At 34.4% G+C, this 25,290-nt stretch overlaps 2 protein-coding genes across 2 annotated transcripts in view; both read left to right on the forward strand.

The window, feature by feature from the left end:
• LOC130052533 (uncharacterized) overlaps positions 1–25,290 on the forward strand; it is a 41,504-nt gene that overhangs the window by 7,703 nt on the left and 8,511 nt on the right. The gene's annotated exons all lie outside the window — the stretch shown is intronic.
• On the forward strand, positions 1,577–23,706 carry LOC130053479 (inner centromere protein-like). The gene is made up of 7 exons (XM_056160793.1): positions 1,577–1,734; positions 12,377–12,558; positions 15,293–15,347; positions 15,439–15,547; positions 17,964–18,160; positions 18,962–19,098; positions 22,705–23,706. Exons 1-7 carry the CDS (start codon positions 1,577–1,579, stop codon positions 22,884–22,886), a joined length of 1,020 nt encoding a protein of 339 aa, XP_056016768.1. The 3' UTR covers positions 22,887–23,706.

Consider the following 25,290-nt stretch of genomic DNA (forward strand, 5'->3'; position numbering starts at 1 on the left):
GCCTACTTTATGAATATTTAAACTGAAGATAGAGTTTAAAGAGGATTATATGGAGAGCAATTAATTACTTTGTATACCAAGCCTGATTAAAATTATAAATAATAAAAAATGGTAATTTATTAAAAATTAAAAACATTTTAACCATACTGATTATGATCTGTATAATAATGACTTAAAATATTGTATTTATAGTGCTAGTATTCATTTCTTCATTAATAAAAGATATATATTTTAAAAACATCTTAAAACATCAAGATATTCTAATATAAAATGATGGTATTATATATCTAATTTTTAAATGAAACAATTAACAACACAGTATATGTACATAAATTTTATTTTCAAAATGACACTGAAGTAAGTCTGCATATGCTTGTTAAATTTTAAGTTAAATTTGAGGATCATGAAAATTGCAATTTTGGTAGGCCTTCCTGCTCTACACCACTATGCATTTAGTTTTTCTTACATATATGTGGTGGTAGAGAAGAAGATTGTTGAAAATTATTCAATTCTGTGGCAGTTTTTGCCCTGTCTTTAAGGCCAGTCCTGAAATTTACCATTTATGTCCCCTTTGTCCCAAAGATGCTTCATACCAAATTTGAAAGGAATTGGAATGATCATAGTTATCAAGAAGTTAAAAATGTTCAATATTGTTAACGTACGATGACAGACGACAAGCAATTGCAATGTCACCCGAAACCTAAAAATCGTAGAAACGTCTTTTAAAATCGTTTCTACGACTTTCTAAATCGTTTCTACGACTTTCTAAATCGTAGAAACGACTTTTTACATCGTTTCTACGATTTTCTAAATCGTAGAAACGATTTTTTAAATCGTAGAAACGACTTTCTAAATCGTAGAAACGACTTTTTAAATCGTAGAAACGACTTTCTAAATCGTAGAAACGACTTTTTACATCGTTTCTACCATTTAATAAATCGTAGAAACGATTATTTTTATTTTTTCTGCTAGGTTAAATTGGCACGAATACGCCGTCGTAAGTAACTTAATGATAGTTACGTTAAAATTTAAATTAAAAAGATGGTTCTTATGTTGATACCTCCAAGTGATAAGAACCGTGCAATGTCACGTTTCATGAGATCGTGCTCGTGATAGCTAACATCCTCATTTTATTCGGAATTTTAATATCTGGCCTGGGTTACCGTATCCGGTTTCCTTTTGGCCCGGGTTTTAATAAATCGTGAATATTAAATATATAAGACTCGCATAACAAGTACTACAGCATTTTGGTGATAAATTATCATAATATTTATCTAAATCATGTGCAGTTTCATTGTTGTGTCAGATAGTTCAACTGTAATCGCAGAAAAATGTGTATTTTCCATCGCTACCCATTTTACCAACCTGAAATAAACAAACATTGATATTTTCACAGTGAAGCAAAATTATGCGGTAATTTTTGTAGCGAAGATCCAATGTATCATCCAGATTATGATTAAGAAGTTTCACATCAAACGAAAATAAAGTAACGAAGAAAACTAAATAATTCGGATTACGAAGGTGATCTGATCCGGCCCGGCCCGGTTTTTACTACCCATTTTACCAACTATCCAAAATGTCCGACCTGAAGAGGACAAAATCGTACGCAACTTTATGCGTGAATATAGAGTTTAAAAACGCAAAGGAACGAAGCAAAGCCAATAGACTGCTTGAGTTTGACACGGATTCAACTGCGGCTGACGAACGTAGACACAACATAGAGCACATGTCGAAGTACATATCTGTTAAACTTATTTTCTCAAACCAAGCCATTATAACAGATTCTATGCTAGTTGGAACCACCAGGTTACACGATGCTTGCAGTGCCTGGTTAATAGTTCATGCAGAAATGCATCTAAAATTTATTTCAAAGCTTTTCTTAGAATTTGAAAAAAGATACAAAATCCATATTGTTTTCAATGTTTTAGACTGGTACTTTACATTCTATACCCAAGAAAAACTTTGAAATAAAATCCATTCATCATGCTTTTATGTTACTGAGGAGTACTTATATATTTCATTTAGAAATTTCAAATCTACATAAAACAGTTGTCACACTAGTTCCATGTGTCAGACATGTTCAATGGAATATATAACACTGCATGCCTACCAGCATAAAGCAGAGGATGACTAAGAAGTAAAGGGTGTATACACCGGTGCTAGGAATCTCCGCTATACCCCAAAAACTGCTATACACAGAAAAAAGTACACTATACCCAATACTGCGATCACATACCTAGGGAATCCTCTTAGATGGGTTGAGAAATGGTTATCTGGAAAAAATGGTACTCTGAATTGGTACCGTTACCGTTATACAGCCAATTCATAGAAAAATCCAATACATCCGGCGCCATTTGCCGGTGCCATTGCTTGTGACGTAGTATAAGGTATACCACGCCCGATTAAATTAAAGACGATGATGTAGCTTAAATGTTGGTGGTTTTGTTTAAGTTTATAAATTCAAATATATGTTTATTTTTTAATTTTTTAATGTAAGTTGATGCCCCATCACCTGCCATTTTGTCACCAAAATGTATTCAATGGATTTTTAATTTTTTTTTTTATTAAATATCACCAGTATTTAATTATTTCAAACACTTTTTAATCTCAAAAACAGGCATGAGTATGTAATTTAAGTGATTGAATAATTTTCATGCAAGACAAGATTTCTTCCTTACAAATTGTTTACACTATAAGCTATGTATATTGCTTTTTTCCCGGGGTGAGGAGGGGGGGAAATGCACCACAGGTTAAACAAGCAATTAATTATAACAATGAAAATAAATAACAATCATTCAGAGGTACTGATACTGGCAAAGTTAACACTTCTGCACTGCACACATCTATAATTACATTTATACATGATATACTGATTGTAGACAGGATTTAAATTAACAACCTGATATATTAGATAAGTTAACCCAACTGTTTCAGAAACAGCTGATAATGATATTGTTGCGTGAATACATATAAAACTATTCAAATCAGTATAATTATAGTTTAGTAAGTACAGTATGCAAGTATAAAAAGTCATGTACATGCAGGCTCCTTTAACGTAGTATTTGTTTTCTCTTTTTTGGGGGGTTAAAAAAACCCCGAAATTGTTTTATTAGTACATACCTCTTCCATTTAGAAATTCAATGAGAATTTTTAAAAGAAATGGTTGCCATAACTGGAAATTAACATATATTTATCCATTGATATGTAAACATAATATACAGTACTAGGCCATAAGTAAGTTCCCAAAGAAAATGCCCACTATATATTTAATACAAAATCATAGACTTTTAAACAATTTTTCTGAACGCATTTCTTCATCAATTTTGATGAAATCAAAAGCACTGATCTCAGAGGTATTCACAGTAGCATCGAATAATTTAAGAATAGATATATTATAATATATTGTAAAGATATGACGATTTTAACACGAATCTTAATTTGAGAGTATATACTCTTTATATAAGTATGTGTAATTTTTTTGGCGGGGGGGGGGTGTAAGAGAAGAATTAGAAAAAAAAGATAGATTTGCATTAAATATATAGAGAAAATTCTCTTTGTGAACTTACTTATGGCCAACTACTGTAGTAAGGAATACCGTTATGTACAGAAATGAAACGTACGTTACAAGCCAGAGCAGGTATTTTATATTTCATTATCAGTGATATATAAAAGGTACGCATAACAACATTATGTGAGATTTTTTGATGAAGTTAGATAGCATGAATGAGTTAAAAAATGATAAGTTCTATTGTGTATTTTTCAATTTGGTAAATCGCCGCAGAGCTCCAGATAAGGTGCGTATCAGCGTAAATACTCATTCAATTTGACCAAATACGCATTTAAGTTGAAAATCCTGCGTATAATGACTCATTAGCGAATGTAAATACGCTTTACACTCCCAAAGTAATGCTTATTAGTCCGCGTATTTGTGATACATGTAGTATGATATAAATATGAATTATCTATTCATATGAATTGAGGTTAGCCCAGGGCTTGATCATACATGATATTTAGCGATATGAAATACGTTTGGATGACAATCACAATTTTGAAAAATTGGAAGAGTTAACTCAAAACACTATTATATAGGCCTACTTGTTATACTTTCTTTCTTAAAGAGTTAGTGTGCGGTCTAAAGCACAGGAAAAAAACCTTGTATTATCGATCGTGGACGAATGATATACAAAATTGGATCATAATCATGTGACTTGAGTGTCTGACATATTCAAATTTAATGCATCAATTATAAATATCAAATTCCAAATGACAATGAATAGTTTTAATAAAAAGAACTACAAAGGATTTTCCCCGTAAATAGCTGGAGCGGCCTTTTAGTATAAACTTTAAGTTCAAGTTTAACTGAAGAAGTATCGTTTATCTGGTGACATCTTCTGTGCAAAAGATAATCAGTAAATTAACAAAATACACTTTTGAATTTTTCTGAAAAGCAAAATACTCATTGATTTGAAAATCAGGGGGTAAATACTCTTTGTGGTAAAAAATTAACCGGAGCTCTGTAAATGTGTATCTTCTAAAGTCATGTCGCCGATCCATAGGTTTCATTTTTAAAAGAGAATATAACCTTTGATTTATCCAAATTTTAATATTGTGTTCTCTTAGCGTATGGATAAGAATGAAACGTACAGTATTTCATGTTTTGAAAAAACGAGTTTTTCAATGCAATATATGCCTGGTAAAAATAGTATAATACATGAAACATGAAATACTGTACGTTTCATTCATCTTGCGTATTTGTAATCGAATATAAAAATTTATGAAATGTTCTTAACCTTTGTTTAAGCAACAATGCATTGTTCGAAACCTACGTTACTGAATAGTATACGTTACCAAATCATACGAAATTGTGTTAAAAATTTGTCTAACTTTGCACAAAGTATATTACCGCGTGGTTTTGAAGTTCTTTATGTTTAAGATTCGAATGAAATGAGAAACGATGCAAAAATTAGTAATTGGATACAAGTTTGACGAGATCACTGATTTTGAAATCTGGTGATGTAAACAAATTGAACATGGATATGCCAATTTTTAGACGATATTCTTCCCATTTCTGAAATTGTAGATGATGGTTCTGACTACATATAATTACGACATTATGGGGGGATTGTGCGTACATTTCTTATAGTATCATAAACTACTCAATTGTATTGAAGATCGAAGTTTACATTCCGTCAATCATGATACATTATTTCCACTGTCAGAGAATGATAGTGTCAAATATTCCAAACATTAATATGTATTGTTTGTATTGATTATAATCAAGATTTAGATTATCAAAAATGTGTTTGTAACATACACGTACGTCTGTTAGCAATGCTAGATTGAAGGAACGTAAAAATGTTGTATGAAATATCAGTTGTAAATCATGGTTTTCCTATTAGATATGATGTTTCAATGTGGTCCCATCAAATCCTTTACAAATACGATTTATAGCTTGAGAGCACAGGCACTCGACATTTTAAATATCTATAATAAAAAATTGTCTTCCTGTAAACATAATATATTGACAATATTATGTTTACAGGAAGACATTATTTTTATTATAGATATTTAAAACGTCGAGTGCCTGTGCTTGAGAGTTGTGAATAAAGACGATAGAGCATTTATATAAAAAATTATCCACCATTTTTTCTGCTTGTCAAGATGTTTTGAGAAGCCAATAAACTTTCAATTTGTGATTCCGACCCCCTTTCCTTTGAAAAACGATAATACCCCCTGGTCAACAGATATTTATTGTTAAGGCAATACTAGTATTCGATGATTATAATAGCCCCATATAGACAATTTCATCTCTATTCATATTTGCAGAAAATGTCACTCAACAGAGCGGAAATAATGACGAAAGTCGACACATACCAAAATTAAGTATGGAAAATGAGTTTTGCAAACGTGAAATGTACGTTACGTGTGCGTTATCTGTTTTGGAACCCCATGAGTACAGACACTTGAGGTTTCTACAATGTGTATGATTTCCTTTATATCTGAGTTTATAATGTTTGACAACAATATCTTAACACGGTTTCCATTGATGTTTTCAATATTCTGGCAGCATAATTTCGTATCAGACAATATACGTATTGATAGAGACACTAACGCAATATCCTCTTTCAAAAATGAATGCATGATCTCAGGGAAACGTACATTGTGTTAATTTACTTGGTATTGAGAGTGCTTATGTTTGACATTGTGTAAAAAATGAAACGCGTTATAATTACATGCATATAATTATATTTAGCTTGTCTTTTCTGCAAACATTTAGCAATATGAATAAGTATAGAAGGACAGTTTTGGAATTCTTTAATTGTTTTTTCAGAAAAAAGATTTGTGTACATTAACTGAGAATTTATCTATCCATCTATCTATCTATCTATCTATCTATCTATCAGCATAAAAAGAATTCTGGGTTTTAGCTAGACACTCTGTATTGTTTGTATATATATATAATTCTCCTTTATCCAACGATGAGAATTTCATGCCATCTCATGAAGATCATAATGCCAATCCCTTTATTTGTGTATGGATCAGTCATTAAAATCTTTTTTTCTTTAAGCATGAGATGGTTGAATTGTAAGATGCGAATTGTAAGTGACTGTTCAAAGAAAAAATATATGCATCAAAGTATAAATTTCCGCTAAAAATCTGTATAATGTTATTTAGATTACGGACAGAAAGTCACAGGACAAAAAGACACAGGAGAGAAAGCCACAAAATCCGTAGGACAAAAAGTCACAGGACAAAAAGTCACAATGATGACTTTTGATTAGATAGAGTAAAAAGTCACAATGTTGACTTTTGATGAGATAGGATAAAAAGTCACAGGACAAAACCTCACTGGACTAAAAGTCACAAAAATGCTCACTAAAGCTGTTGTTCAGACACCAGACAAGAAACAAGCCAGCTTTGTGATATCACAGTTGTTTTCAATGAATTAGATAGTAAAATACATAGAAGTTGACTCGTGTTTTAAATTTAATGCTGAGAAGTGATTGATTTCATTTATCATATTTTTGATCCCAATAAAGACCATTAATTATTGAAAGTAAATGATACAACTTGACTCTTTGAAGACACCCCATTGTGTATACACAGCTACCAACACATGACCCCCATATCCTGTTACTGTAGCCTGTTTAACACCCCTTTGTGTATACACAACTACTGACAGAAGACCCTGTTTATTGAAACCCTATATAAACCTCCAATGACACCTCAGGCATTTGGTATTTTGCTAGTTGTATACATAAAATATGTATGATTTGATGAGAAATATAAATTTCTTTGTGCTATATGGAATATAGTCAAATGTATATTAATGAGGGGAAAAAAAGAAAATAATGATACATAAATCAGTCAGTGATTTCAATGCATTGCTCTATAATAAAATGTTTTTTTAATAAGCAAGCAATTTACCACTTTGTAACCACCATCATATTTATACAAATCAGGACGTTAGCCATAAGAAAAAATGAATTTTTGAATCATTCATAGTTTCCATATGTTTCCAGCTCAAGCCACGTGGCGGCCTCCTTTCTATAGAGCCATAATTTCTGATTTTGAAATGAAAAAATTATAGCCAAAACCACGAAGAGTAGAACATACAAAAAAATTATATCAAAAATAAATAAATTTTGTGATACTAACATTAACCAATTTCAGTTGTTGATAATTTGTTTTTCTATTGTGTGAAATAAAATTAGTGAAGCTCAATAACCAAAATCATAAAGAATGTATTGGACAACAGTGTAAATTACACCAAAAAAAACCTATGGTATTTCATTAAAATAATACAATTTTTCTGTTTTATCTATGTTTGTAAAAAAGAAAGTATTAAAGCCAAAGGACCAAAGCCATAAAAATGCACTAGATAAAAAAATGTAAATACTATATTTGTACAATAACATTATCATAGAATTACAAACATTTAATGAAACAATTGAATTTCTTCCTAACCTACCCAAAATCAAGCTGTATTCACTGGACACAGCCGTCTGGCGGGGGAGGAATAAGCCTGAAAGTAACCCTTCTCTAAGTTCTAACCTACATAATATCAAGCTGTATTCACTGGACACACCCGTCTGACGGGGGAGGAATAAGCCTGAAAGTAACCCTACTCTAAGTTCTAAAAATTTACTACATTATGATTTTAAAAAATGAATAATCCATTTAAAACCACCACCTGTCTCCAAACCATTTCCAATGTAGATCTTTCATTATACTGACTGACATGTTGAAGGAAGATACTTTAAAAATGAGCTATGTTTTCGATTTTACTACCAAACGAATTTGCATTGCGTAATGTTTTAAAGCCTCGCTATTCAAAGAAATTCCATTGTCCTGCCATATATGTTTTGTTGGTTTTATCAAACCCCTGCATTTCCAGAAAGTAACAATTTTTGACATGGAATAAATACATTGAAGAACGTTGTTAACATCACTAACTACTGAATTATATTTAGCTGGAAGCATGTTATCACTAATAAGTCTTCTAAATAAACTTCCAATAAAAATCTTCTTAATAAACGGGGTACTTAACAGTTTTAATAATAAAATACCAATGAAATTCTTATTTGTAAATGTAAAACTAAAGATGTTTCGTGTATTTTTAATTTTTGTCTCTCGTATTTATAGTTTTGGTCCTTTGGTTTTAATATTTTTATCTAACATAAGCAGAAAACAACTTGCCAATGAAATTCTTGTTTGTAAATGTAAAGCTAAAGATCTTTTGATTTTTTGTCTCTTATATTCTTTATAGTTTGGTTTCCTTTGGTTTCAAAATTGTTTATTTAACATAAGCAAAAAATAAATTATAAATGGATTTCTTGTTTATAAACGTAAATTTAAAGATGTTTTATGTGTTTTAAATTTTTGTATGTTGTGTTCTTCATGATTTTGGTCCTTTGGCTTTAAATTTTTCATTTCGAAAAAAAAGAAGAAATTGTGGCTCTACAGAAAGGAGGCCTCCACGTGGCTAGAGCTGGGAACATATGGAAATAATGAATGTTTAAATAAACTTCAAATTCATGTTTTCCTTATGGCTAACTTCCTTATTTATATTAGTGTGTATTTGTATCTCTTTAATTTAATCGGGCGTGGTATACCTTATAAAACGTCACAAGCAATGGCACCGGCAAATGGCGCCGGATGTATTGGATTTTTCTATGAATTGGCTGTATAACGGTAACGGTACCAATTCAGTGTACCATTTTTTCCAGATAACCATTTCTCAACCCATCTAAGAGGATTCCCTAGGTATGTGATCGCAGTATTGGGTATAGTGTACTTTTTTCTGTGTATAGCGGTTTTTCTGGGGTATAGCGGAGATTCCAGTAACCCTGCATACACAGAACAATACAAAAGTGCAAAGCAAAACTAATTCTTATTTATAAAGTGGTGCAAAGTGGTGTACTGATGAGTAGTGATGTTATATACAAAAGCAGATATATAAATATGATAGAGCTGAATATAAGGCTGGCACATATGTACATTTAAAAGCATATTTAATTAATGACAAAGAACTTAGCTAATGAAGAGATATAATATAGCAAACAAAATATACAGATATCTGTAGACGATGTACAAAAAATTCAAGCAGCATTGACGTATGTGAGAGAACAATATTTAATGCACGAAAAAAAATTAATCGAGACCAAAAAAAAAAAAAGCCTACCTACCTACCCATCATCAAAGGGGTAGGGTAGGCAAACGCCCAACAAACAATTTTTTAATAGTGGCCTTTTCGATACTTCACTCTCGATTCGATGATTTTCGATTCGATACCAATCATACCATAGCAAGTAACACATTCTTTATAATGCTGAGATTTTTATGTTTCATTGTATTTATTGCTCTCTGCAAATAAATTCAATATAATATAAAAGAGTTTAACATAAAGCAACACTCTTATCACTCGTCCTAAAGCTGAAATGTCGCCATACCCAAGATCTATATGTTTGGGGCAAAATTTTCAACCCGCCTGCGTCCATTTTGACACAGCAAAGTTTACTCATACGTTGATTAGACAATTTTCTATTCCATTGACCAATCAGAAACCATGTTATCAAAAACAATGTGTGCAATGATTCTAGAACCGTATCGAACCGAAACAGACCCAGAATAAATCGAACATCAAATCGAGACCACTATATCGCGATTTGGCCGCATCGCGATGCATCGTTTCACCCCTAGTGAAAATGCCTTCCAAAGGATTAAGATCCTGGGTTTGGGTCTTCAAGTGTGAAGACATTTAAGGAGGGAGAAATGTGGCGGTCAGAGGAGTCTGATCTTCGGTTTGCCAGATAGCTCCATAGGATGAGTGCCTGACTAGAGATTCACGGGGCTCAGGTTCGAATGCTGGTGTTGTCCATAGCATATTGTACCTTCCTGTCACAGACATGAGTGTATGTGTTAAAATGGGTGTATAGTGGGAATAGTGTTTCATCACTGCTGAGGAATGTCAGAGTCATAGTGGGTTGGTTGTTCATGCTGTCTGGGAATGGTGCACAGCCTACAAAACCCTATATACTAAAACTTCTAACACAATCATCATCTTTGAAACATATTTCTCAAGCTTGAACACTGCCAAAATGATAAAAAAATTCCATAGTACATAAAATTGTCCATTGTAAAAATTTATTTCAGGCCAATAATCTGGTTTATTGAGAAAATACATACTATATATGTGTGTGTGTTTGTAATGCATTGCAGCAAAATATCAAAATTTTGAAAAAGCAATGTATATTGCTGAAATATTGAATTATAAAATAATTTCCTTATTGAACTCGTATATATAGCATCTTAAGTGCGTCAATAGGCTATAACGCCGTGCTCCCACTTCGTACTTCCTAAAGACGTGCAGATCACAATTCAAAAATAGTAATAAGATTGCTTTATCAAAATAAAATAATGTGATTACCACTTTAAATTTGATTATTTTTATTGATTTGTGTGTGTGCTGTCTTTTTCTTTCTTTCCGAAATGCACTCGTGACAATAGCTTGACATAGGGCTTAGTTGTCAACAATTTAACGTATCATAATTTGTCTAATCCAAAAGTAAATAATGATTGCACTGTTTATTTTAGAAAAACAGCGCCAGTTACAGATGTATAAAGGAATAACATCACCAAACAGTTTGTAGACAGCGATCCATATAAACATTATTTCCTCACAATATTGCCGATTTCATACACGCTTTACTCGCTATATTTGAGCATTTACATCGTTTTATGGGTGTACTGGTGGCAAATACATATAAAACTTGGACAATTTGTCAACATCGATTTAAATGCTGCCCATGGTAAATAAATTAGGCCCCTAAAAGTTGAGTTTTTAATAATATGTCGCAGTACTTTCACAATCCGAAGGGCGCACGTGACGTCACTGTACCACGTGACTACCTACCTAATTAACTAGACTTTTTGAAATCGGGGCTTAGATTTAAGTCTGTATAGTGGTTAACTATTGCAACATTTCGGCGAACAATCTATTAGAATTAATTACTATAAGCATAAAGAAGACGAAATGCATGTAATGTTGTATACTTTGAAAACATGAGATGTGTCCTTTAATGAGTATGACCAGTTTGGGTTCAACGTGGTACCAAAACCCCTACCCCTTGTACCATATATCTCCAAGACAGACACTTTTTTAATAAGTATCCAACACGGAGAAATTATCAATAAGTATATAAATATCTCCAACACAGACAAGTTACTAATAAAAATCTCCAGTACAGACACATAATTAAAAATTATCTCCAACAAAGACAAATTTCTAATAAGTATCTCCACCACAGAAAAATTATCAGTAAGAATAGACACAGTATGTTCCAAATACATTATCAGGACAGGATACAACTGTATCATATATTTTTTACATGATAATTCAAAATGATAACAGTTTTTCTAACACCTCTATCAAAACATTTGTCATTTGATACCAGTAGTGATAATTTATCGTAAGAGATGTAAACAGCAGATATTCAGTCATATTTACAGTGTATGTACATAGAGTTTAACATTACAGCATTCCTTAAGGTTTCTTATAGAAATGTTTAGATTAGAAACCATTTATAAATACGCCTATTTCACAGGTATTTTCCAAGTGAAAGTTTGCAAACTGTATACAGGGTTACTTCTCTACACTCATAGATGGTTTCGCCCAGTTTTAGATTCACCTAGACACAGTTGTGTAAAGGAGAGATAATAGAGAAAATATTTTCGTCCAGTCTCATTTTCACTCACTGACAACAAGGTCAAAGGGGGCAAAAATAAAAAGGGGGCGAATGTTTCCCTCTGTACAGTAGTTTTATTGATAGTCAGTAGCAAGCTATTAATTGAACTATGTTTATCTGTCCTTTAGTTTATTCAACAATGCTGCTGGTTTTAAAGAGAGATATTTATCCTGGAAGTCCTGGCAGCAGTGGTGTATGAGTTTCATATTCAGTGAAGAACGGAGGAGCTACGCTGGACAAGATGATCTCAATGGGGAATCCCCTGCCATAGAAGTTCTGAAATATAAAGACCCAGAGGGATACTTTGGAGGTAACGTGGTTATTCATGGGAAGGAGAGATTAAAGAATTAAATTTCATTTTTGAAAAACACATCATGAGGACATGAACTGCATCGCTTTACCCCAACATACTTCATGAAACAAATTAGTGCTTCATGAACAGTATGCCAGCATGAAGTGTTGCAATTCATATCCTCATGCATTTTCAAAATAAAATTTATTTTTAATATTTACATTCTACTTATATTTTTGTCAGAATTCTCAGCCATTAGAAAAATGTACTACATTTTTCAATATTGATACACACATTGTTCACATCTATGTCACATGTTTACATTTTTAGGTCACCTGAGCTGAAAGCTGAAATGAGCTTTTCTGATCGTCTGTTGTCTGTTGTTTGTCTGTAAACTTTTCAAATTTTCGACTTCTTCTCCAGAACCAATTTCAACCAAACTTGTCAAAAAGCATATTTGGGTGAAGGGATTTCAAGTTTGTTCAAATGAAGAGCCATGCTCCCTTCAAAGGGGATATAATCACACAAATGTAAAAATACGATGGGGTCATTTAAAAATCTTCTGAAGAACCACTCTGCAGATGTCACTCCCCTTGGGGTATATTGTTAAATGTTTGATTGACAGTCGGCTTACCATTGATTATCATACAGGTAAAAATTTGGGGCGTTAACTTAAAATTGGGTCTTTGGTGATTTTTTACCACAAGCCCATTGGGCAAGTAAAAGTGCAAAATTTGGTAGCCCAAACAAAAATTTACTAGCCCAAATGCTATGCAAGAATGATTCAATATGATTGAAAATTTCAAGTTTGAACATTTTTATTAAATATTACAATAAGCATTTAAGATGCGAGTTGAATACCTTTTTCAACCTTTAATTCTGTCAGTTCAGTCAGATTCCTCGGAATCCTCCAAAGTTTTAATTCTTCTAGTTCTTCATCATTACTCTCATCCTAAAGCAAGTAAAAACTAGGGTTGTTAACTGATGCTCATACATTCTCAATGTCTGATGCGGCCGTTTGTGGGTTTTTTTTTAATAGGGTAAAATGCTTACGCAATTTTCTATTTTCGTGAAATTATCCGTGCTAGACACAAACTCACAATTTGCAATGTTTTCCTTTCTGCACCAGATGCAAAATATGAGATCATTATTGTATATAAGCCAGGGGTAGTTCTTCTATCAAACACGCTTATTATTTTCTTTGTAGCTTTGTTTCCTCATACTTTTTAGCACCAACTTTCTTTTCCTCTGTGAGAACTGGTTGTTTCACCGATTTTCTACCAGGAATCACACTCTAATAGTGGAATCATTATCCACCGGAATAAGTACTGGTCCACAGGACATGCGTTTGACTTGTTGTCCTTGATCTGACTGTGGCTTATTGTGGTCCTTGATCTGACTGTGACTTGTGGACCTTGATCTGACTGTGACTTGTAGACCTTGATCTGACTGTGACTTGTGGACCTTGATCTGACTGTGACTTTTGGAACTTGATCTGAATGTGACTTTTGGACCTTGATCTGACTAAGACTTGTGGACCTTGATCTGACTATGACTTGTGGATCTTGATCTAACTGTGAGTTGTGGACCTTGATCTGAATGTGACTTGTGGACCTTGATCTGACTGTGACTTGTGGACCTTGATCTGAATATGACTTGTTGTGGACTTTGATCTGAATGTGACCTGTGGAACTTGATCTGACTGTGACTTGTTGACCTTGATCTGACTATGACTTGTGGACCTTGATCTGAATGTGACTTGTGGACCTTGATCTAAATGTGACTTGTGGACCTTGATCTGACTGTTACATGTGGACCTTGATCTGAATATGACTTGTTGCGGACTTTGATCTGACTGTGACTTGTGGACCTTGATCTGACTGTGACTTGTGGACCTTGAACTGACTGTGACTTGTGGAACTTGATCTGACTGTGACTTGTGGAAGTTGATCTGACTATGACTTCTGGACCTTGATCTGAATGTGACTTTTGGACCTTAATCTGACTGTGACTTGTTGTTGACCTTGATCTGACTGTGATTTGTTGTGGACCTTGATCTGACTGTGACTTGTGGACCTTGATCTGAATTTGACTTGTTGTGAACCTTGATCTGACTGTGACGTGTGGACCTTGATCTGACTGTGACTTGTGGTCCTTGATCTGACTGTGACTTGTGGACCTTAATCTGAATGTGACTTGTTGTGGACCTTGATCTGACTGTGACTTGTGGACCTTGATTTGACTGTGACTTGTGGACCTTGATCTGACTTTGACTTGTTGTGGACCTTGATCTGGCTGTGACTTGTTCTGGACCTTGATCTGACTGTGACTTGTGGACGTTGATCTGACTGTGACTTGTGGACCTTGATCTGACTATGCCTTGTGGACCTTGATCTGAATGTGACTTGTTGTAGACCTTGATCTGGCTGTGACTTGTTGTGGACCTTGATCTGAATGTGACTTGTGGACCTTGATTTGACTTTGACTTGTTGTAAACCTTGATCTGACTGTGACTTGTGGACCTTGATCTGACTGTGACTTGTGGACCTTGATCTGACTGTGACTTGTAGACCTTGATCTGACTGTGACTTGTGGACCTTGATCTGACTATGACTTGTGGACCTTGATCTGACTTTAACTTGTGGACCTTGATCTAAGGTACTTGTGGACCTTAATCTGACTGTTACTTGTTGTAGTCCTTGATCTGACTATGACTTTTGAACCTTGATCTGTCTGTGACTTGTGGACCTAGATCTGACTGTGACTTGCTGCCTTTACCTGACTCTGACTTGCGTTCACTGGTCTGGGTGCGCATGTAATTATATGCCTGATAAATACTGAAATGTTATCAAAGAAACTTCAGAGAATGTTGATAATTTCCTATTTTTTTTACTACAGAGAGAGGCAGCTGGCAAAGGAGAGGAGAGATAGAGAAAGGCTTGATTTGGCGAAACGAAAACAGAAGGACCTGGAGCTGAAACAGAAGATGGAGAAAATCAAGGAATTGGTATGACAAGGGTTTCTAGGAGAGTCAGCAGTGTTCGAAATTGGTTTGAAACTTGGTATAGACCACAGGTCTATGCCAAAACAAGATGACATAGACCTCATGGAATCGTCATAGACCGCAACATTGAAAAAAATAACACAAATTTATAACATTTTCATTTACTTCTAATGTACTTAGAGAACAATTTTCTTTCCATTTCCATAACAATATCTTCCTTTCCTGACCATGCTGGGTCCTTTGGGATAACTTTATTGCCTTAAATCTAGAAAATTGCAATTACAAATGGCATACACTGGTGTCATTTGACATAGACTTGGTCTATCGGTCTATGGTTGATTTTGAACACTGATTCAGTGGATTTCTGCATTTGGAGAAAGTGAAAAAGTGAATCTTTGTTAAAAAGGCATAGGCCATTGCATGTTTTTCTCCATCCAGCCACGTTTGAAAAATCTCGAGCCATGGAAAAGCCCACAGGCACACCCAAACAAACTTCCAAAAATAATTTTCTGCAAAATACAAATCCGTATGAAAGAGGAAAAGCCACAATTTGTCATCAGTACATTTTGTTTATTATTTTGTTCCTTTCTGTAAAATGCATGCATCATTATAAAGAAATCTGGCGTCTCAATTGCATCACTGATAATGCAGAACATGTACTCTAAAGAAAGCCAGTTTTTGATTATTGCAAGTGTTTCTTATAAAATAATGAAAAAAAAAGTTGGCTCAGTGAAATATAGAGAACAAAAGGATATGACACACCTTGGCAGGAGTCAAGTCCCTATTTATTCCTATATTACCTATAAACTTTAAGGTTCCTATATTTTCCCTATAAATCATTAAAATCCATATCAAGCCCTATATATCCATAGAAATGACAGTCCTATTTTCAAAAATGATAAAAAGAATATATATTAATGTCTTAATCATTGAAAAAAGAAGTTATTTCAAACCTCTTCACATTATATTTGCATTAAGATCAGATAAGCTCTTTCTGGCAAAGTACCTTGTAGTTGATACCATCTGTCAGTTGTAGCCAGGGCAGCAAAATTTAAGCCATGCTTATTGATACAATCATACCTATGATACATTCAAATATGTCTTTTTGTTATTTTTGACAAAACAATACTAAGAGAATGGCTTTTTAAGAAACTGAAATAACTATCTCGAAACTTCTTAAATTTACATTTTACCATATTCTTATTATGAATAACATTTACTGAATCAGCAATCCATTTGGTGATTGTCACTTTAAGTATGGCTTGCTTTTAAAATCAATGGACTGTAAATATGAACTAAATCATACCATGTCATCTAGATCATATTTTTCTCCAATTCATTAATATCAAATAAGCAATTTCAAACCTTTCTATTTTATTTTAAATGTTCAATTTATCCACTTCCAGTCTTCGCGCTTAATACTTTTTACCACAAGCCCATCAGGCAAGTATGAGTGCAAAATTTGGTAGCCCAAATAAAATTTTACTAGCCCAAATGCAATACAAGAATGATTCAACATGATTCGAAATTTCAAGTTTGAACATTTTTATTAGGTATTACAATACAAGTTTAAGACAAGAGTCCAAGCCCTCTTTCAACTTCTAATTCTGTCATTTCAGTCAGATTCTCCGGAATCCTCCAATGTTTTAATTAGTCTAGTTCTTCATCATCACTCTCATCCTAAATAAGTAAAACAAAAACTAGGGTTGTCAACTAATTCTCATATATTCTGAACGTCTGATCCGGCTGCTTGTGGTTTTTCACTTTAGGGTAAAATGCTTGCGCCATTTTCAATATTCGTGTTCACTTACAGAATCAATTCTGAATTATCTGAAACGAACACAAACTCACAATTTCCAATGGTTTCCTTTCTGCACCAGATGCAAAATACGAGACCATTGTATTCAAACCAGGGGAAGTTCTTCTGCCAAACATGCTAATCATTTTCTTTGTCGCTTTGATTCCTCATACTTTTTAGCGCCAACTTTCTCTTCTTCTGTAAGAACTGGTTTTTTCACCGATTTTCAACCAGAAATCACACTCTAATTTCGAGCTAATTTTGGAATCATAATCTCCGCCGGAAATATGTATTGGCCCAACGGGCATGCGCGTTAATAATTTTTGGTAGCCCAATCCCGATTTTACCAGCCATGGTCATCGGGCTACCGCTTAATTTCGAAGACTGCATTTCTAACATTTTGAAACTGTCATGCTGATCAATGTCAGTTCTTCTGTCAGCTCAATATAACAAACTTGTGGTTAAATCTGCTGTAAAAATCCTTATATTTGCCCTATAAACTGCACAAAAAATTCTTATAATCCTATATTTTTTAGACAAAAAGTGGCATGACACCCTGCCTTGGTCTTAAATGGTGTTATGATCCATAGTTTGAATTCTTTTGTTTACTGCCTTTTGCAGGAGAAGAAGCGCATGCTGGAAGAAGAGAGACGCAGGCAGGAACTGAAGGAGCGCGAGAGAGCCATACAGTCAATAGTAAATAAACACAACATGGTTGCCCATACTGTCATCACGGAATTACCAAAGCCCAATCTCAATTCCATGCTGACTGTCGAACAACCAATCAACAGCCAGGAGAAAATGCCCAATCCAGACTCATAAGTTGGTTGTTTTTTTTTACGTTCTTTCTTCCTATATCAAAGTTTTCAAATATGGTTTCAATTTGAACAAATTGTATTGTAATATAAGCTTTGCAAATGGATTCGACACAATTCTCAACTAAAAATGCTCTCTCCCAAAGAGAAAGGGGATGTTAAATTGTATAAAATAAGTGTAGATTTGTTCTTCATAGAATGTACATTATATTGACTGAAACCTAAAGCATTTGAAATCCATGCTTTTGTTTATTTTTTTCAATTTACAGGGTGTCAAGTTCCTATGTTTTCCCTATAAGTCATTACAATCCCTATAAAGCCCTATCTATGTAGCATATATACAGATATATACATATCCATCATACATACTATGACAGTCCTATTTTCAAAAATGAAAACAAGAAATTCAGGAGGTGATGCCAAATTGATATTTAATGGGATTGTTATGAAGAGAATAACTCTGATGATTGTATAAGAACTGTCTATTAGATGGAAAACTGTCCACATCTGAAAGGATTTTGTCTTTTGTTTATGTTTGATATCTTCTCCTGTAAGATACTATGCTTGCTAGATTTTTATACAAATTCTTTCATTAAAAAACCCATTTATTCCTATAAATATGCTGAAAAATCCCTATATTTGCCATATAAACGACCAAAAATAATTCCCATAATCCTATATTTTTTTTAGACCAAAGTGGCTTGACGCCCTGAATTTAGTATAAATAAGATTCTGAGTAATTTGATATGTGTGTTGCAGTTTAGTGTATTCATTATTCTGTGTAATTTGAAATGTGTGTTGCAGATATGAAATGACGCCAGCTAAGACCTGTTTTCCGAAAAAGGTCTCTCTAGAAAGTTACGATATATCTGATCTGCATTCAGACGACTCCACTGATGAAGACGAGGCTCCGAAAAAGAAAGTCCCAACTTGGGCCCTAGGTAATAGATTATATTTGAACCTCTGAATTTGGGTGGTGTTTTAAAAAAGGGTTAAAATTGTTAACCCTGTTCTAGATTTTTAGTAAGTTATGACTTGCGGAGAAAAGCTGATTGATTTTTGGCCTGTCTGTCTAAATGAATAAATAAATGTTTATTCGGTATATACATACATAAATACCAAGGATTACCCATGGAAGCTGGAAAGCTTATTTCCAATGGGGTCCTTTAATGATGCATGGATGTTTGCGTTAGGGGGTCATTTATGTGGGAGGAAACCCACGTGTCCGAGCGGGCGACCGCGATATACACAGCCACCGCCGATCACAGGGATCGAACTCAGGTCGCAGCGGTGAGAAGCGAGAGCGCTACCCAGAGACCCTAATGACATTAAGACTAAATTTGCATGAATATCAAATTTACTCTTAAAGTTGAATGGTCCGAATTTTGACAATTTTGTTCCCACCTTGTTAAACTGCTGTTAAATCATCGCACGTAAGTATTTATGAGGCTGTACGATATGGGATACATTATTATACCCCCCGCAACAAGTTGGGGGGGGGGTATACTGGAATCAGGTTGTCCGTCTGTCTGTCCCTCCGTCCGTCCGTCTGTAGACGCAATGGTTTCCGGACTCTAAAGCATTATCCTTTAAACCTACCGTCACCATATCATATATATGGACTACCGATGGGATGAAGATGTTCCCTATCGATTTTGGGGTCAAAGGTCAAGCGCACTGGACATCGAAGTAGCAATATGGTTTCCGGGCTCTAAAGCGTTATCCTTTCCACCTACAGTCACCATATCATACATATGGACTACCCATGGGATGAAGATGTTCCCTATCGATTTTGGGGTCAAAAGTCAAGCGCACTGGACATCGAAGTAGGAATATGGTTTCCGGGCTCTAAAGCGTTATCCTTTCCACCTACAGTCAACATATCATACATATGGACTACCCATGGGATGAAGATGTTCCCTATCGATTTTGGGGTCAAAAGGTCAAAGGTCAAGCGCACTGGACATCGAAGTAGGAATCTGGTTTCCGGGCTCTAAAGCGTTATCCTTTCCACCTACAGTCACCATATCATACATATGGACTACACATGGGATGAAGATGTTCCCTATCGATTTTGGGGTCCAAAGGTCATGCGCACTGGACATCGAAGTAGCAATATGGTTTCCGGGCTCTAAAGCGTTATCCTTTCCACCTACAGTCACCATATCATACATATGGACTACCCATGGGATGAAGATGTTCCCTATCGATTTTGGGGTCAAAAGGTCAAAGGTCACGTGCACTGGACATCGAAGTAGCAATATGGTTCGGTTTGTCATGCCATTTGTTTTTTACACTCAGAAAAGAGGTAGTTTATACCTATTACCAACACCCTTTGGGAGATTGGGGTAAGCGGGGGGTATTCTTAGTGAGCATTGCTCACAGTACCTCTTGTTTCACCTGTTTGAACCAGAACTACTTGACTTCAAATCGGTGTTTACTAACAACTGTCACTCAGCTAATTGAAGTGGCAGTCAAGTGTGCAGTTCAAACTTTCAGATCATCATGATCGGTGGTCTTATCTCTGTAAAGCTGTGTATTTACAGTAACTCTGCCATAAGTTTAATAGAAAGAAATAGCAAATACTTCTTAGTATTTTGTTGTTTTATGCTCTTTCAGCCTTAAAATTAGACATAGATGTTAATACATCATGTTGGTGTTTCCCTGATGCGCGTGGGCCGTGGAGCTATTTATCCATGTAGATGCCTAACACTGTCTGATTTATGTTTCATCCGGAACACCTTGGGTCTCTCACTGAAAAACAGTTTTTGGTGAAGGGCCGGAGGTGTTCCGAATGATTTATGTGTATCACACTGTATTTACTTTCTAAATAATCTTTTCACTGTTTTCTTTTACATGCAAATGTTTTCAAGCATGTAATTAAGGGAAAGCAGGGTTCGACATTTACTTTCTTGAGCACTAGACCAGTCGGGCTACTTCAAATGATTTTTACTAGACCTAACCTTACATCCACTAGCCCTGACCAACTTTCCAGAGAAAAGAAACCCTGATGACAAACGTTAAGTTTAACCTAAAACGTACTTAATTGTCTCAAAAACATCTATAGTCTCGTCATTCAATTTGATGCTTTTATTTTCAAACGCATTTTCTTTTTCTTTAAATTCTACCCGGCACAGGAATTCTTTAGTCTTTTGTTAGAATAAAATGACCTCAACAGCTTTTTTAAAATTTCTTTTTCATAAGCCCTGCTTTGTTTCTTCCCAACCTACTCCTTTTTCTTCTTCTCGGAACATCCTTCATGAGGATGAGAAGTCGAGACATTCCCCCACATGTGTCAACAACGAAAAATGGCTATTTACGATTTAATTTATTCATTTGATAGACACTTTCTTATATTCAATTAAAATAAACTGGGGTTTTTTTTTTCCCTTCAAATGAAAATAAATTCAGTTTATATCTATTTATCCGAAATATAACTTTACACCCATTAACAAAGAGTAAATGTCGTAAAACATCACTACCGACGGCGACTTATATATTAGAACTAAAAATAGAGATTTTGTTATCACGCGGTTCAAAATTGCTCGCAAACTCTTTACAGTTATTTTTTAAAGTTAAAAATAAGATATCTTATGGTTTAAAATAAAGTTTCTTGTTGATTTTCTCAACACGACCAGTCGGACTAGTAAATCGACATTTTACCTGACCGGACCTTTCATTTAGTAGACTCAGTCGGTCGGACGTGCCTTAGTGTCAAACATTGGAAAGTTGAAAACTTTAAACACTAATTAATCTGCTTGAAAGTAATTTATGTACAAAAATAATACATGAACATTGGATCATGCAGTTTTAAATTTCATTCTATGGCAAAAAGCTTGAACTTTGTTTAACTATGGCCGTATCTTATACACCATAAGAGGTAGTGCTTTCATATTTAGAATGTGCATTGATTGTGGCAAGACCTTTCCATTGACACCACAATCGGTGACCTTAATATTGACCTTCGACCTGATAACACTTGTAATTCTGGGGAATCGGAGTTTTGTTTATTTCTCAAAGATAGTTTTCAGTCGTAGTTATGACAGTTCTTTGATTGGAACATTACAAAGCATTCAATGTTGTTAATAATGAATCCATTGTATCTGTAGTTACTTAAGCAGCGGGATTGAAATTTTGACTTTTGCAGTGAATCAAAAACACTAATTTAAGAATTCGTTTAATTAGGAAAATCTCAATTCATTCATTATCAAACACAGAGTAAGCATTAAATCATGGCTACATATGTACCCCAGCTCTGACTGCCCCAAATTCTAAATGCGCTAAAATAAGTACACGTTCTGTATCTTCTCGCATTGAAGAGTTACATGTACACTTGTTATAGAGATGCTGACCTTTCTACGTTCTTACTATTAATAAAAATGAAATACTTCTGCTCCAAAATAACGGATACTTTGAGTGCAGTATTCTATGATACACTGCTGTGCTATTTGATTATTAGCTCAGCTGTAGAGGAGCCTGCAGATAATCTACGATTAGGAATTCAAGGAAGAAAAATAAATAATGTGAATTTGCTTCTTTTTTATCAGGGGCATCTCTAAAGGCTGCATTAATTCAACAACACTATCATCCACCGGATTTGAATACTCTGTTCACAGAGATTGAGCCACCTGATCTCAATGAACTGTTTGTCAAGAAAAAAGCTCGATTCAACAAGAGGACAAGTTCTGCTATATGGAATTCACCGATTCTCAAGCCTGGCTTAAATTAAAGAACTCTAGTGTTGACTCAATAGAAATCTTTATTTAAATTGACAATGCATCTCTGGTTGCATTCAGATTTGATGAAGCTTGCAGTAGAGTGAGTGGTTTTATTTCACCTGTAATGTGCGCACCAGAATGTTCACGGACAGCACACCTGTGCTAGGATAACTTGTGTGCTATAGTTCACGTGCTGCCGCTATAAGGTTTACGTGAGAGTGATTTTATTTCTGTGAGGCATTCTCATGTAAGTGATTTCTACTTAACTGTGTCGTATCTCATCTCACTGTACAGTTTATGCATCAGTCTTCGGTTTGTCATCATATTTTCATTGACAAGAATTTTTTAGATATGAAAAAGGGATAATTAGAACTAACTAATTAAGATTATAGCACCAGATATGTTTTCTCTCTCACTCGCCTTTCTCCCTGCTCTTTCTTTCTCCTCTACAATAAATTATGTGAGAATTCTTTAATTTGTTTGAAAATGTCAAATGATGGTGTTGCAAAATCTACTAAATTTATTTCTAAGTATTGTTGTGTATAAACTTACTCGTATTGCTTTCCAACTTCTATCATTATGATTAAGTCAGACTTATTTTGTGCATAAGACCACACAATTGAACATTGGTTTTTGTTTAACACATTGTACACAAATGCATATAACAAATTAAGACTAGAAAATATTAATGAAAATTAAATTCCATGTTGATTTTCATCATATGATGCATGGAATCCTGTGTAGATACAGTATATTTAAGGAGATCATTGATAATTTTATATATTGTGGACAGTGTTTCCTATTAAATACGTTTGATAATAAATGTATATTGTTCCTTGTTATTTAGCTATATTATATATTATAAAGCACTAATCTGACCAACGACAGGAACAATATGCTTCATGTTGCACTCGATAATTTCAATATGTTGTTGTTTGTTCTCAGGTTCTGTAGTTGTGATAGTTTGTATTCTTATTCAGTTAGTTTTCATTTCTCTGTAAATATCCCGTGGTCCTGTAGAAGGAACAAAGCATCTCAAAGTTTGACAATTTTCTAATGTTTGTGTTGTTGGTCATTTTAAGTGCTTTATTTAATTATTTGACCTCTTATCTACATTCAGATCCAACACTTTGTTGGATGGTGAGTGTTGTTGGCCTTTAGGGCTTTATATTATATAATACATATATTTATATATAGATATTAAAACAAACAAATCCTTGGTATGGGTGTAAAGGAGCAACTGAAGATGTCATTATTCCACCAAGAACCCGTGACATTCACACCTGATACCGAACGTTTGACGACGGAACTGTCATTACCTGTTTTAACAACTTGGGTCTGTCGAGGCCGGGATTCAAACCCCAGCCGTTGTCATGAAGGGCGAATGCTCTAACCTCGAGGCCATCGCGACTAGAAGCAACTGAAGATGTCATTATTCAACTTATATATATATATATATATATATATATATATATATACATGTACAATGTCTACATAGTAATGACCTTTAAAAGATGTTTGTTTTTTCAAACTCCATAGTCTTCACTTTTAGGCATTTTTAAGGAGGTGACAATAATACTCCTAATTAAATCATCTTCCCATTCCTAATCACAGGCACCTGAAGTATGGATAGCATGTTTAGGTATTGTGTCTATAACACCCCTTAGTCATTGATGTTTCTGGTACATACAATCCACCCCTCACACGAAGCAATGTCAACCATGCTGTGGAGATTGTGGAATGTACATACCGGTATTCATACGCAGACAGACGGCACTAAAAACAACTACACTGACACAAGACTTATCTCCATTGTAAATAACAAACACTGGGATTCAGTAGAAATTGGACAGAATACACACAGCATATAATATGAATATAACCGAGCCGTGAAGGAATCAAAACTTGGCCTCAACACAATTGAGGTGGGCAAAATATTCTATTTTTTGATGGTACGTGAATAAAAAGATTCTTTCCTGCCTGTGGTTCTACATGATGGAATCTGCATGGATTGACTGTTACTTACTATTTATAGTTCAGTTCACTGGTAGCAGTTTGCAATCTAATTAAAATTAGACCTTTCATCTCGCTCTTCGTTTCTGTTTGTCGCTCGTGAGATGAAAGGTCTAATTTTAATTAGATTGTATCAGTTTGTTGATTCCGTCTACTTTCACTTTGTTGTTATGAAACTTGTACATCATGCTGAGTCTTGCTTTTCTTCGTAGTTGTACTTCCCATCTTAGTTATGAGATCAATGACTTCGTTATCATCACCTTTTCATGTGTCACACTCACAGGCAATTGTATCGTTTGAGTTTCAATTTAATAGTAGTGGTTACACTAATATGGCAGATAAGCAGAGAAATATGGTGGACCCGAGAATTCCATTATATTTAAGAATTCATGTCAGCTTTAA

This window comes from Ostrea edulis, chromosome 3, assembly GCF_947568905.1.
Source record: "Ostrea edulis chromosome 3, xbOstEdul1.1, whole genome shotgun sequence".
Classification (NCBI taxonomy): Eukaryota; Metazoa; Mollusca; class Bivalvia; order Ostreida; family Ostreidae; genus Ostrea; species Ostrea edulis.